The sequence below is a fragment of the Terrapene carolina genome, unplaced genomic scaffold, assembly GCF_002925995.2.
Source record: "Terrapene carolina triunguis isolate 2854851 unplaced genomic scaffold, T_m_triunguis-2.0 Scaffold558, whole genome shotgun sequence".
Classification (NCBI taxonomy): domain Eukaryota; kingdom Metazoa; phylum Chordata; order Testudines; family Emydidae; genus Terrapene; species Terrapene triunguis.
Window position 1 is genome coordinate 11,762,922 of NW_020664909.1, and position 16,454 is coordinate 11,779,375.

The 16,454-nt window shown below is 39.0% G+C and overlaps 1 protein-coding gene across 2 annotated transcripts in view; it reads left to right on the plus strand.

The window, feature by feature from the left end:
- Nucleotides 1–16,454, plus strand: part of EPHA6 (EPH receptor A6) — an 858,706-nt gene that overhangs the window by 187,044 nt on the left and 655,208 nt on the right. For both annotated transcript variants that reach the window (XM_026659017.1, XM_026659018.1), the window contains exon 3: nt 13,863–14,526. In XM_026659017.1, the coding sequence (XP_026514802.1) occupies nt 13,863–14,526 (664 nt within the window). The remainder of the gene's footprint in view (nt 1–13,862; nt 14,527–16,454) is intronic.

A 16,454-nucleotide genomic window follows, 5' to 3' on the forward strand; every position in this document is an offset into this window, starting at 1 on the left:
TAGCAACTAAGAATGGTGAAAGTGTAGAGGTTGCATAGTAATGGTGGGAGGCAATACCAGTTAATAAATGATCAATGTTCTGCATTTTACAGGAACCTCTAACCTGATGAACTTCCAATAATAAAGAGCAACTCTTTGAACACTTTCTCAGATTAATCTCTTTGACTAAGCAAATGTATCTTTAAACACACAAGGAAAATATAAAAATGGTGCAGCATAAGGAGAGTGGAATGTATCATGGAGTGATGATTTCTGGGCACATTCTAAACATTTAAAAGTGAACTACTAGCCCCTAAGCTTCTTTGAGTGCTAAATGAAGGCTGCTGTTCAACCCTAGTCTTGTTCATATTAAAGCCTACTACAGACCCTAAATTTTGTGACAGCTGTAGATATGTCACACCACAGGATTTCCCAAACTATCGTCTTTTGTCTGCTAGTGGTCTGTAGAGGACTTGGTGATAGTTTGCAGAGAGCTCTATGATCACATGATGCCAACTTTCCTCCTTGTTTCTAGCTTTTACCTCACATTAACACAAGGTAAATATGCATTAAATATTGTTCTACTTTTCTTTACTATGAAAACCATTGCTGTAATTGTCACAGAGGGTTATTCAATCGTTAGTGGGAGCTGACTTGATTGCAAATAAAAGAGGAGGTGTCAACAAGATGGTAATTGTACAAGTTTAAGAATCTATGCCTTGGAAGAACAGGCAACTGCAGCTGAATAAATTCATTGGCATATTATTTTGTTAGAGGAAGGGTAAGCATTTGATAGAGTAGAGTGGGAATACCCATCATGTATATTTTTAAAAAAGTAAATAAATAAATTGAGATCTGATGTAAATTTCAATAAACAAACTAGAGACTTGAAATCCTGAGATCTGCTGCATTTGATTTAAAGAGGGACTAGACAGGATTGACTTTTGTTCCCAGTTCTATTTGCCTTAATATTGTAAACATATGTCACATTAATCATATTCATGAATGACGAAGTATATTCAGACTGAACACAAAATGAATCTCATCTATATAGATGACATTCTGTTGCTCATTAAAGAGCTGCACAAATCTATTCCAGCTACCCTGAACAGAGAAGCAGAGTTTAGAACAGTTTTCGAGTGCTATGTAAATTGAAAATAGTTTTGGTGTTATTTAGCATGTGTCATCCAGCTTCCTTTACACAGTGGACATTCAAATGTGTCCCAAATAATGTGGTTTACTTTGGGGTCAAAATGAAAATATTTTTTTTATAAGTGCCAAGGTAGTTTGAGTCCAATAATTGGTGAAGAACATATAGGTTTTTGCTGATATTACAAACAACCTACAGGGAAGGGCAAATGACTCCAGTTCCATTTGGTTAATAGAATAGGCAAGATAATATTGGATTTCATTTAGGCAGGACATAAAAAATGTATTCTACACTAGAAGATAGAAGTCTAAATCCTCACCCCAGCTCAGGCCCCTTTACATTGGGTAAAAGAGAATCAGAATCCTTATTCAGCTCGGGGAGAATTACACCAGCACAGAAACCATGGAAGACAGCACAGGATTCCCTTCCAAGGATGCCATCACAAACCCCAAAATAGGGAGCATGTTGTGGACAGAACTGCAGCACATACCGGTAGTGCTGTGGAGATACTGGGTAGTGCTGCAGCCCACTTAGATAGCCCTGGGAGCCTGTCAAGAATTGATGCTATTACAATGCTATAGATCCTCAATAAATGTATCATTTAGAGAACTGAGAAAAGGGATTTTGTGCAAAACAATCCTAATCTGTAAATATGGCAAGGACTGTTGTGCACAATGCTGTATGTACCTCCAGATGGTACATTCAAAACATTGCTTGGAAAAATTCAATTCAAACCACAGCAGGCTTCAACAATGTATATGTTTTAAAAATCCTAAATTATGGAAAGTCTGTATCATACACGAGATCCCTTTGGGAGGCAAAAGTTGTAATAACATATTCTCAAGTAAAATATTTGGCCTATTTGGAGAAGCAGTTATTCAGCAGAGATGGACACATTTAAAAGTATACAGTCAAATTCCTCCTTAAAATTCACTTCTGAGGTTTTACATCAATTAGCCACAGTAGGAACAAATTCATGACAAAAAGAACAATCCTAAGCAAACAAACAGAAGATCAACACCATTTCCAGTCTAGGACATTATTTCAGCCCATGAGTGTGGTCTATATACTGTCTAATTTAGGCACAGATCTTGCAAAGGATCCACAAACAGAGTCCCTTTCTTTCTTGCTAAGTCCCATTGACTTCAGTGGGACTCCCTGTAGGGAGTAAGGGTCCACAGTTGTGGATCCCATGGCAGAATCTAAGCTGTTGATTGTAAACCCCTTGAGACAGGAACTATGCCCTCTTCTGCAGAGATGAGCAAACTATCAATGCTAAATATGAGCCTGAGTGATAAAATGTATGTTTGCAACATAAAGAATAGGTTGGAAACACTTTACACGTGCTTTTATTTAGAGAATATTCCAAGCATTACTCTGCCAACCTAAGCATACTTGGGTGTATTAAAATATTTCATCTCTACAACATAACATCGACTTTAACAAAAATTGGTTAAGAGAAACCTGAAAATAATGAGGCACTAAAAAGCAACATGACACCTTCAATATCCATGATGATATCTTTGCCTTATTAAGGTATCTATGAAAGGGTGATGTACAGAATGGGAAGTAAAAACTGATAAGAACTGTGTCATCATGGGGGATTTTAACTTCCCAGATATAGATTGGGTAACAAATGCTAGTAACAATAATAGGGCTCAGATGTTCTTAAACGTACTAGCAGATGAATTCCTTCATCAAGTAGTAAGTGAACCAACGAGGGGGGATGCCATTTTAGATTTAGTGCTGGTGAGTAGTGAGGACCTCGTTGAAGAAATGGTTGTAGGGGACAACCTTGGCTCGAGTGACCATGAGCTAATTCGGTTTAAACTTAATGGAAGGATTAACAGAAATGATACTGTAACTAAGGTTTACAATTTCAAAAAGGCCAACTTTAATAAATTAAGGCATCTACTTAGGGAAGTGGATTGGGTTAACATACTTAGGGATCTAAAGGCAGATGACGCCTGGGATTATTTCAAGCAGAAGTTGCATGAGATGTCTGAGGCATGTATCCCGAGAAAGGGAAAACAATTAATGGGCAGGAGATTTAGACCTAGCTGGATGAGCGGGCGTCTCAAAGGGGCGATTAAGAAAAAACAGAAAGCGTACAGAGAATGGAAGAAGGGAGGGATCAGCAAGGAAACCTACCTTAGTGAGTTTAGAGCATGTAGGGATGCGGTGAGAAAGGCCAAAAGCCGTGTAGAGTTGGACCTTGCGAGGGGAATTAAATCCAATAGTAAGAGGTTTTATAGCCATATAAATAGGAAGAAAACAAAGAAAGAGGAAGTGGGACCGCTAAAGAATGTAGATGGAGTGGAAATTAAGAACAATCTAGGCATGGCACAATATCTAAATGAATATTTTGCTTCGGTCTTTAATAAGGCTAATGAAGGGTTTAGGAATAGAGGGAGTAGGACAGAGGGGAATAGAGGAGGGGGGATAGACATTACAGTATCAGAGGTGGAAGCCAAACTTGACCAGCTAAACGGGACTAAATCGGGCGGACCGGATGATCTTCATCCTAGAATACTGAAGGAACTGGCGCGAGAAATTGCGAGCCCCTTGGCGACAATTTTTAATGAATCTGTAAACTCGGGGGTGGTACCGTTGGACTGGAGAATAGCTAATGTGGTTCCTATTTTCAAGAAGGGGAAAAAAAGTGACCCGGGTAACTACAGGCCTGTTAGTTTAACTTCTGTAGTATGTAAGGTCTTGGAAAAAATTTTGAAGGAGAAAGTAGTTAAGGGCCTTGAGGTGAATGGCAATTGGGACAAATTACAACATGGGTTTACGAAAGGCAGGTCGTGCCAAACCAACCTGATCTCCTTCTTTGAGAAAGTAACAGACCTTCTAGATAAAGGAAATGCGGTGGATCTAATATACCTGGATTTTAGTAAAGCATTTGATACGGTTCCGCATGAGGAATTATTGGTTAAATTGGATAAGATGGGGATCGATAGGAAAATCCAAAGGTGGATAAGGAACTGGTTAAAGGGGAGACTGCAGCGGGTAGTACTGAAAGGCGAACTGTCAGATTGGAGGGAGGTCACCAGTGGGGTTCCTCAAGGTTCAGTTCTGGGTCCAATTTTATTTAATCTATTCGTTACTGACCTCGGAACCAAATGTAGGAGTGGGCTGATAAAGTTTGCGGATGACACAAAGTTGGGAGGCATTGCCAACTCGGAGAAGGATCGGGATATTCTGCAGGGAGACTTGGATGACCTTGTAAATTGGAGTATTAGTAATAGGATGAGATTTAATAGTGAGAAGTGTAAGGTGATGCATTTAGGGATGACTAATAAGAATTTCAGTTATAAGCTAGGGACGCATAGGTTAGAAGTGACTGAGGAGGAGAAGGACCTCGGAGTCCTGGTTGATCGCAGGATGACTATGAGTCGGCAATGCGACGTGGTTGCGAAAAAAGCTAATGCGATCTTGGGATGCATAAGGCGAGGTATTTCTAGTAGGGACAGGGAGGTGCTGCTTCCGTTATACAAGGCGCTGGTGAGACCTCACTTGGAGTACTGTGTGCAGTTCTGGTCTCCTATGTTTAAAAGGGATGAACTGAAACTGGAACGGGTACAGAGAAGGGCAACTAGGATGATCCGAGGAATGGAAAACCTTTCCTATGAAAGGAGACTCGAGGAGCTTGGTTTGTTTAGCCTAACCAAAAGAAGGCTGAGGGGGGATATGATTGCTCTCTTTAAATATATCAAAGGGATAAATACCAGGGAGGGAGAGGAATTATTTCAGCTCAGTGCTAATGTGGACACGAGAACGAATGGATATAAACTGGCCGTGGGGAAATTTAGGCTTGAAATTAGACGAAGGTTTCTAACCGTCAGAGGAGTGAAATTTTGGAACAGCCTCCCGAGGGAAACGGTGGGGGCGAAAGACCTCTCTGGCTTCAAGATTAGGCTAGATAAGTTTATGGAGGGAATGGTTTGATGGGATTACGTGATTCTAATCAATTAGGCAATAACGGCCATCGCTGGTAAAATGAGGGTCTGGCTAGAGATTCTTGCCTGTATGCTCGGGGTTCTGCTGATCGCCATATTTGGGGTCGGGAAGGAATTTTCCTCCAGGGTAGATTGGCAGTGGCCCTGGAGGTTTTTCGCCTTCCTCCGCAGCATAGGGCAGGGGTCGCAAGCTGGAAGATTCTCTGCGACTTGAAGTCTTTAGATCACGATCTGGAGACTTCAACAGCAGAGCTAAGGGAAAGTGGGGGGGGTCAGCTTTTGTGGCCTGCATCATGCGGGGGGTCAGACTAGATGACCATATTGGTCCCTTCTGACCTTAAAGTCTATGAGTCTATGAGAATGCAGGGTACAGCGGATCATTAAGTAGATACTGTATTTTGCCACCTTTTATGAAATAGAGTATTTGCAGATATTGGTAGCATTAAACCTTAAAATAATTAAGGGCATGGTGCTTCCCTCCATTTGTGCTAGTGGAGATGAGATGGAAGGAAGGCGTTTTCCCCTCCTATGAGTTTTTCCACAAGAGTGGATGAACGTGCCTTGTGAGACTGTGTCTCTTCACAAGATAGCAATACCTTCAGGCTTTAAATAAATAAGTAACTAAATAGGAAATTTGAGGAAGCAAATATGATGGAGTAGTGTGTGTTTTCTCTCCCCCCGCCCTCCCATTAATCTTTTTGTATTTGTAAGGACACACAGTTAGTCTGTGGCAGAGCTGGGACTAAGACCGAGGTTGGTAGTTTCTAGTCCTGTGCCTTAATCTCAGGACGATCTTTCCACCTATCTGACTAGCAGTTTTTAAAATGGCAAACTCATGGTCTTAATCTCCTTGCCTTAAATGGTGAATAACCCCAGTATTGTCAACCCTTGCAATTTTATAGAGAGTTTCAGGAAGTCATGTAATTATGTAAAAATCTCCATCTTTAAAAAAGTGTAAATGGTTGCAGAGAGAAGCTTTAAAAGGTGAACCCTAAAGGCTCGAAACGTAAGAGGCAAATAAAAAGAATTCTCTAATTATTTATTATTTTAAACCTCATGTTTTTAAGCCAATCTCAGGATGTTTGGGGACTTGAATCATGATTTTTGAATGCTTGGGATTGCCAGTATTAGTGACACAACTTAAGAAGACAGAGGGGGAACTCGCTTAAAATGGGCCCTCAGCTAATATAAACAGCAGTAATAAAAGATAAAGAGATAATGTTGCTGTAAACTTTGATAGCTCTAGGATTCTGTGGTTCTGATGGGTTATAAGGACAATTCCAATTATGCAGATTGTAGGTCATCTTTTCCTACAATAATTAACTGACGAATGGGGCATCTTGGCTGTACGTCTGCTTTGTCCATAGCAAATGGCTTTTCCTTTTCCTGACTTGTATTTGAAATCTGTCATCAGGTATAGGCATTGCCCCATGAAGTGTTTTTTTCTAGATACATTTATGATATTTCCTTTTCATGTGCCGGGCAAATGGAATCTCTTTTGGAGGGAGGAGTAGAGTCTGGCTGGGGGCCAGAGTCTGACACATTGCATCTTCTGCAAGGGTCTTGAAATCCAAACATATTTCATGACATTTGGCCTGTTGGGTGCCTTGAGCATATACACAGTTGTACATTGTTTTCCAGGCTCAGGGCTATGACTCAGGCCCTTGCTTAGCTCATAAAAATGTCCATAATGGTTGTTCTGCAAAGCTAAAACAGTGTTGTACTGTATTTACATTGTGATTTCATACTCCCAAGTCAGCAAATTTGTAATTTGGAACTGAAGTTGGTATCACCTGATTCAATGGGCACCTTTTGAAGTCTCATCTGGTTCCTTTCTCTACTTGCCTGGAGGCAAATATTTCACATACCACATTCTCTTGCACAGAGATGTGATCTGTCAGATCACTATGGCCTTTTACAAGGGGATCTTCATCTCTGCCACCTGTTCTGTTAGATAGAGACATGTCATTTACCTCCTCACCCAAATTGCATAACAGAAGTGTTAGGCTTTCAGATTATAATATAATAACTTTAAAATGATGCACTGTTACAGAAATAGGATCTAAAATGTCAGGTTCCCTTCTCCATGCTCCCTACAGCAACAAAACATATTATTGCAGCTCTTTTCTACTGCTGTTCTTAGAGGCAGGAACTTCTGATTTCTGCAGCGTCACAGCTGCAAGTACAGAGCCGAAGGAAAGAGAGTTGAACACTAGGCAAGTCCAAAAAATATATACATTTAATACATTAAAATGTAAACTTTTTTTAAAAAAAGCCTATACTTATGATTAATACTCCATGAACTTGCCATTTTCAAAGATTTGTGTTTTAAAGGCCAACCATGCTTTTTAAATGACCCTTTCTAAAAGTATTAATTAGAAAGTTTTTCGAAACTTCACAATTCTGTAATTTTTAACTGTCTTTGCTCTGAATGCTGCTACAGTCAGTGGATTTTGAAATCAGCATTTGCAGACGGCAGCACATTTTGCAGATGCCTGCAACCTAAATATGCTAAGTGAGAGTTCTTCTATGCTGCTGCTGTCTAGCTTTGACCTTTCTGATCCCATTTCCATGGAGATCAGCTCAATGGAAACAGAAAAAGGGAATTTTCAAAACTTTTTAAAACCCCTTACTCTATTTTCACCAATTCAACCTCTGTTTCCATGGAAATAGGATCAAAAAAGTTGTCAGTAGCTTTCTGTTGAAAGTGAGAATTCACTTGTAGACTTCAGCTGATGACTCTTAGCTGAGATCTGCAAGTGCTGGGACCCAAATAAAGTAATAAATTAGATTATTGACAGTAATGCATTTAAAAAAAATTAAAATACTAAGAAAAATATCTACTATCTCCCATTGGATGTAATGATTAAGTGAAATGTAATTAACCATTCCTACACACTCTGGACGTCCCCACAGTGTCACAACTTTCATCATATAATGAAAAGCCTCCTTGCATCATGGGCTTTTTTTTATAATACCAACATAACTAATCCTTTTTCTTTTAAGAATCTGATCCTGCATCCGTTGACATCAGTGGAAGCAAAGATTGCACCTCTGAAAATCAGAGCACTTTATGTTAGATGCCTAATATTAGGTGCTTGGTTTAAAAATGCTCGCCTACATTTTTATGTGGTGTTTCACTGAGAATTGTGTCCTAAATCACAGTGAAATGCTCTTTTAAAAAAATAGCAAGGTTAGAATAGATTTGGCATCAGTTTTGATTGAAAGAATGTTTTGTCCATTAATTTGGATGATAAATCATTGCATGTTACCTAGACAGAGCTATAAGCTTCTACACATTTTTAAAAGAAATTTGGTCTTTACTGATGTGTTTTCTTAGGAAGTAATGAAACAAACAGAGTGACCGGAGTAAAGAATATTTGCTTTCCACACTAGCATCTTTTATTATTGTGAATTCCTCATTATTTACTCTTTTCCTTCTTGATAATTCATTACTTGTCAAACTAATGACCTCACTGCACATTAAATGGTGGGGGCCATTTTCTGACTTGTTGGAAAAGGTCTGTTCCCCTGTAAGGGATAGAGAACCAGGAAGTGACTTTCTGCTGCAGATCAGGTCAGGGTGAGGTCACTGACCGTCATATCTCTCCACCCCCTGCCCAACATGACCAGAAGAGAGGGGGGACTATATAGGTCCATGCTGATGCAGAAAAAGCCTCCTTTTACTTGCACCATGCACAGTGGTCCAGGTTTGTATATGGTTTAAACAGGTCCTGCTCCAATGACTTCAGAGGAGATACACCTGCTTACAGTGGACTGAAAATGACCCAGTATCTTTCTTTCTTTATAATAATATCCTCAAATGGAAAGTAACAAGTATTTGAAAAATAATTGGGTATATGAAATATAATCTTTTCTTAATGGTGGTGTAAATAAAACCTTAATCAATACCACCTATTGAATTGCAATTAATGGTTCTTTTGTGGTTATTTTTTTAACCTGAAAGTAGTGTTCGCTTTTTAAAACACACATACACACACACACACTCGCGCGCGAACAGACTGTGAAAATAATTTCCAGTATTATAACAGTGCTACCAGGAGGTAATAAATTAAGTCATTGGCCCTTTACAGTGTTCTCCATATAGTGATTAAACATTAGTGAAGTCCTAAAACGAAAAGGGAAGGTTGTAAAGTAGCTTGTAAAGATATGAAAACATCTGAGATTTTAACTCAATAAAATTTCATTGCTGTTTTGTAGCCCAATCTAATATTTTCTCTTTTGAGTAGACAATTTTGTAAATTTATTCTCTTCCAAACTCCAAATTCTTCTCTCCACTATTTCAATTGTGTTGATAGAATGAGTTTTATGCTATTGCTGCTATCAAATATTTTTAAAATAAGTGCAGGGGCAGCTCTATGTATTTTGCCGCCCCAAGCACGGCAGTGAGGCAGCCTTCGGGGGCATGCCTGCGGGAGGTCTGCTGGTAATGCGGATTCGGCAGCATGCCTGCGGGAGGTCCGCCGGTCCCACGCCTTCGGCGTACCCACCACCAAATTGCTGCCAAAGCCACAGGACTGGCGGACCTCCCGCAGGCATGCTGCCGAAGGCAGCCTGACTGCCGCCCTCACGGCACCCGGCAAGCCGCCCCCCACGGCTTGCCGCCCCAGGCACACGCTTGGTGCACTGATCCCTGGAGCCGCCCCTGAATAAGTGGAAGCATAAAATCTACTTGACTCAACTTCAAAGGGACTAGTTTTCAGAAGTGTTGAGCATCCACCATATGTATGAACCATGCACTTTTCAGAGGTCTGGCTATGATTGTTTTTTGCTTTAAGGAACTGTTTTAGCAATTGTTCAATATTGCAGGACCATTATTACCTGTTAAATTCAATATATTATATTAACTTTGTAGAGAATAAAAACAGACAGTAACAAGCATTTATCTTAGGATCAACATGTTCTTGACACAGAGTATCACAAATTCAGATGCCTTTCAAATTTTGGAGTAATTTGGGTAGACGTTTTGGGGACCTATTTCCATTTTTGAGCTTGGCATCCAAGAGTAGAGATAAGAAACACACAAATATATAAACATATGCATTTTCTAATTCACTTTATTTCCAAATACAATGGCAGGAGCAAATTAGATGTTCATTTTAAAGGTATATTATATTCATCATCTAGCTATTACTTTCTTGTTTAATACATTTGGATTTCTAATAAAGTTTTGTATCTGCCCTGAGTGGACTAGAAAAACTGTCCCTATATATGGATCTTCTTGTTTTGTTCTTTGAAACTACACCTCTACCTCGATATAACGCTGTCCTCGGGAGCCAAAAAATCTTACTGTGTTATAGGTGAAACCGCATTATATCAAACTTGGTTTGATCTGCTGGAGAGCGCAGCCCCGCCCCCCTGGAGCTCTGCTTTACCGCGTTCTATCCGAATTCGTGTTATATCGGGTCACGTTATATCGGGGTAGAGGTGTAGTTGTTATTTATATGGAGAACCTTTTCCTTAACTGCAGAAAAAACAGATTTATGTTCTTAACTACATGCCCAGCAGCAGAATTAAAGACTCTATTTGTGTAATGTTCAAAGGAGGGTATTGATTCAAAGTAAATATTTAAAAAGTTCTGAGGAAAATATCATATTAGAAGAATGATATTTTTACAAGATATTTTGAAGGAGAGTAGCAGCGTGCAGGAGCTCTTTGCTTTTAAGCTAATTCACTGCAACAGGACAGTATATGACTGACTGCCTGTTCAAAAACTACTTTCTGGCTAATCCTTCTGTGTTTTTTGACCCAATGTTTGTAGGAGACCTCTGGAGCTATTTCTTGTAGCATCTTCCTCACACACGTGCCTTGGTGTACACATGCCACTAGAGAGCCTTTTGCACTTTTTCTTGTTTTGGTTTAAATTACAGGAGATTATGTATTTAGTTATCTATACAGTTCCCAAACTGTGCTCGGTACTTTACAGACAAAGAAGATTACATGTCCTTGCTTCAAAGAGTTTACAATATAGACAGGGGGTCCAGAGGGTTTCTAATGATATAATTTTTTTTAATTCTTCTCTATTTCCCATGTTTTATTGTTTATTGTTTGTTTTATTCTTTAACTGTAGCTTTTTTAAACCCTTCTCAATTGTTTCTTATTTTAACTCTAGCCTAATCAGCTCTTGCTTAGCTGTCCCTTATGCTCTGAGCCCTCAACATTCTTTTCACATTGTGTGACTACTTTGATGTGTTCCCCTCTCCCTCCCTAGATTTCTCTGCTGACAATAATCTCCTCCCCTTCCCAAATCCCTTATCTCTGTGGAAAAAAATTCTTCATAGACACTAAACTCTTTCTGTTGATGACAGTAGGCTGTTGAAAGTTAACTGTGTTGGCTGGTAAAAGTTATCAGGCTGATGAGGCTGTGAAATGCTGCTGCTGTTGCCACTGTGACTGATCTGTTACCTCCACGGGGGATGAAGTCCCCTGGGGATCCACGTCACCTTTCCCCCCATGGGACTAGCAATGCACTCTTAAAAGTTATGGAATAAAGCAATATTATTTTTCTCTACATTTGAGTATTCACATTGTCCTTTAAGATGACATCAAATGGTTAGACTTCTATAAAACCGAGCTTAATACTTTAACTAATTTCTTCACCTCATATCCACAATGAAAGGAGGTAAAGAGGTGATCTCTTGTCCTCATTACTGAGGACAGATGCCTCAAAATCAGGTTAGAACAGTTCCTTTGTTCATAAATGGTGAATGTGCTATAGGACTCATAGATTATATTCAGCACAGACAATCTAGATTTTCTCAGTCTAGAGTCCCCTAAGCAAAGTACACATTCCTCAGGGCATTGAAACAAATAGGAATGATAGATGTTCTGCATCTCCAAAAACCAAAGCATTTATGTAGGTGTTTAACTTAGATACCTAAATTAGAATATGTTGGTCTTGTCTGTTGTGGAGTGGGCAATATATTTTTAGTATCATGTGCTAACAATATGTGAATTCATGTTTGAATAATGTTGTTTTAATGACTTGAAGGTAATTATTCCCTTATCGCACCTGAAACTGCATATTGACTATAATTCTAACGCACATTTTTACATAACATTTGTTATGTAACTAACATGGTAAAATGAAATTCAGTGTCAAGAGACAAGAGACAAAATACAGGGGGAAGGCTAGCTTAGTGGTTTGAGCCTTGGCCTGCTAAACCCAGGGTTGTGAGTTCAATCCTTGAGGGGCCACTTAGGGATCTGGGGCAAAATCAGTACTTGGTCCTGCTAGTGAAGGCAGGGGACTCGGCTGGGCCGGGCTGGACTCAACTCAACTCAATGACCTTCCAAGGTCCCTTCCAGGTCTATGAGATAGGCATCTCTCTCTCTCTATATATATATTTATATTTACTGCATGGACTTCTCTACTTCAAATTGTTTTACCCATTTCATTTTGATGTTTTCATACAGTGTCTTACCATAGTAACTAATTCACATGCAAACAACTTTTATTCAATATATGTTCAATATATGTTCAAAATAATAGCATTGCAAACATAATCTGTAAAAGTTTAATGTAAATGGTGATAGTTTATAGCACTAAAAGAATGAAGTCTGACATTTTCAGTGATATTTAGGAACAGCTGTTCAACTCACTGCTATCTCAGTTTACATCTAGAATGGCGTATGAGAATGGCACGTTTGAAAGGCCACTCAGAACTTAGTACCTTAGATCTATATACTGCCTAGATCTATACTACGAGTATAGTTCTTCTTAAGGAACAGAAATACACATATCCTGAGTTTCTATTATTGTTAATGAGTCTTTAGAGGTAAAATGATTATTGGCTCAACTTTACTGAGTATATATTTGATAACCAGTGCTGGTCCCTTTAAATTAGTAGATTTCATAATAAAGTAAGCCTCTTACAAGTCTTTCACGGGTGGCATTAGAATAAACACTTTTGTAGCATGAATCCTACTGAAGACATTCACATTGGATTTTTCAATTGGAAAGGTCATACAAAAACATTATTCATCATACAGAGAGTCCAGAATTGGAAAAACAGATCCCTCCCTGACCTTCCAAATTCAGAGAACATTGAAATTCTGATTCAGATCTAACCTTCACAAGATGGGCTTATCTCTAATTCTGTGTGCTCTTTGAGATATTAGTTTGACTACATGGTAAAGGCATGATTTCCTATTAAACTCTGTAAATGCTACGGTTTGGCAAGAAGCCCATGCATGAACTTGCTAATAGCCACATTATTCAAAAGCTATTTTTACCCTTGCTAAGCTATTATACAGTATCTGTTTGTCTTAAGAAGCAGATGTATACAAAGTGATCATCTTTTAGCAATATGTACAGTTATACCACACCTGGAATGCTGTACGAAAATTTGGAAGTTTCATGTTGTTGAAGGAAGGGCAACAAAAATTACCAGAGGGCTATCAGGGACTGGTTGATGAAGAGACAATAAAAGTAATACAGAACATATAGGGTCTGATGTTGAGACATGCCAAGTAACTTCATCCTCCATTGAAGCCAAGATCATTCGAAATTTTGTTTTACTGATACAGTTTCTCGATTTCTGTTCTTTTCAACATGGAACTTCTAAGATGCAAACTATCTTTTCCATAGTAAACCTTCTTCTAATTAATATCTAAGCTCTAATTTTTAAGTAAAGGAAATGTTCTAACTCTATTAAGGTTTTTATATATAAACCTATATTTTATATATATATACACACAAAAAATAGGTTATGATTCTTGGTTTTTCAAACAACTTATTTTCTTTTCAGTGGGATGCCATAACTGAAATGGATGAACACAATCGTCCCATTCACACCTACCAGGTATGTAATGTAATGGAACCAAACCAAAACAACTGGCTTCGTACAAATTGGATCTCCCGTGATGCAGCCCAGAAAATTTATGTGGAAATGAAGTTTACCCTGCGGGACTGCAACAGTATTCCATGGGTACTGGGAACTTGCAAAGAAACTTTTAACCTTTACTACATGGAGTCAGATGAGTCCCATGGAGTTAAATTCAAGCCAAACCAATACACTAAAATTGATACTGTTGCAGCTGATGAGAGTTTTACCCAGATGGATTTGGGTGACCGCATCCTTAAACTCAACACAGAAGTTCGTGAGGTTGGGCCAATAAATAGGAAAGGATTCTATCTTGCTTTCCAGGACATTGGAGCCTGCATTGCTCTGGTCTCTGTCCGCGTTTACTACAAAAAGTGCCCTTTCACAGTTCGTAACTTGGCTATGTTTCCTGATACTATTCCAAGGGTTGATTCTTCCTCTTTGGTGGAAGTACGGGGTTCCTGTGTGAAGAGCGCTGAGGAGCGGGATACTCCAAAACTGTATTGTGGAGCAGATGGGGATTGGCTTGTGCCTCTTGGGCGATGCATCTGCAGTGTAGGATATGAGGAAGTGGATGGTTCCTGCCATGGTAAGAAAATAGCACTTTATAAAAGTTACCTTATGCAATTATCTGCATAACAAATAAAGCATTTGTATGTTGAAAATATTGCACCACATATTTATAAGGAATGCCTCTATAAGCAAAATGTACTTTTTAAGTCATGGTACTGTTGGTTTCTAAGAAAACTTTTAGTTTCTAAGTGACAGCTTTATAATCATTCATTCAGAATGAACAGTTTTAAGTGCTGCATGAATGTCACGTAAAGTAATTAGGTACGAAATATGTGGATGTTGAGTTCAGTCAGAGAGAAAAGAAGATTTACTGGAGTGTGCACAGAAGTTCAATGTGAATGTGAAAGTTTAGAAATAAGGCTACTCAAATTCTGTTTCGTTATAGTATTGAATTATACTGCATAGCCAGTATTGGTGTTTCAGTAAGTCTGAATTTTTAAGAAACAAATATCAGTTACCATTTCTTGCTTTGAAAAATACAGGATGGTTATCTCCTGCATCGAAACAAGTACTACAGTAAGAAAACTTCTCCAATGTTTGCCAGCTGCTTCTTGTTGTCTCCTTGGAAACTACAGTATGTCTACCCCAATGCTATTCAGTAGTTTTGTGATTTAAAACTTTACATGGAGATCATTTTGTGTGCTAGTGTTATTTAGGATAGATATAATATGTAGGACAAATACAGTATTGCATTTTGTTAGGGCATGGAAGGGCATGAATGATTTCTCAGAACAAGTAGCAATTTCTTGAAGATGGCATCAAAGGGAAAATATTTTCATTTCTTGGCTATGCCTGACATGCTTGGATTAAAGCATAGAAGAAGAGGAAGTATGAACAAAATAAAATCTTCTGCAGCTGTCAAGTGTTGTTTATGGAATATAGCACTATTTGTGTCAGACTCTTCATAAAGAGGATGTACACCTCTACCCCGATATAACGTGACCCAATATAACACGAATTCGGATATAACGCGGTAAAGCAGCGCTCCGGGGGGGGGGGAGGGGCCGGACTGCGCACTCCGGCAGATCAAAGCAAGTTCGATATAATACGGTTTCACCTATAACATGGTAAGATTTTTTGGCTCCTGAGGACAGCGTTATATCGGGGTAGAGGTGTATCATTGGAACTTGGTGATGATTGAACTTTTTGCTCAGTTGAAAAGTCGACCTGTGACCTCAACCTCCTGATTATTTGGTACATGGCAAATAGACATTCAGATAAAACTCTGATAAAGTCCCATTCTTGGGTAAGATTAGGAATTTTTGTGAGGTTGGGGCACATCCCTCCTAAAATTTGAAAATGTGGTCATATAGTTCTCGTTCTTTTCAGCCATGTGCATGTGTTGACAGACTGCTCTCAGTACCTGTCAAAGATGTCTGTTCTTTGGTACAGCAACGCATCTTATAGCACCCAAAATATGAAGCTATCAGCAGGTTTCCTCCTGGCAATGATTGTTGCATGTCCGTCTATCATAAGGCATCCTGAAAAGTCTTTGAGATCTATCGTTGACAGCTATTCTAGTAAAAATGTATCCCTAGTGTAACTACATTGATACCAGGGATGAATTTGACCCTAATGTCAGCAGACAATATACCTGCCAATACTGACTTTCCACCAGCGTGGAAGGGTGCCATTTATTTCCACTAGTGATATAGGCAATTGCTTCTGTTCGTCTTGCTGCATATCCGGGAAGTTAATATGCTGGCCAGCTTCAGAAACAATCAGGCCCTACTAAAGAACATCTCTGCTTTTGATGTTCTTTTATTATCCTTTCTGTAACAACTGCATATAGGTTTGTGAATGTGATGGCTCTGTTCCTGAATAGTGAGTTATAGAGGGCATGCCACTATATAAAACCACTTGCCTTTGCACAAAGGTCTCTGCCAGCTTTAGTCTAATGTCTGGCTTGTAAGGAGGAGGGAGAAAAGCCAGAGGGCTCCATAA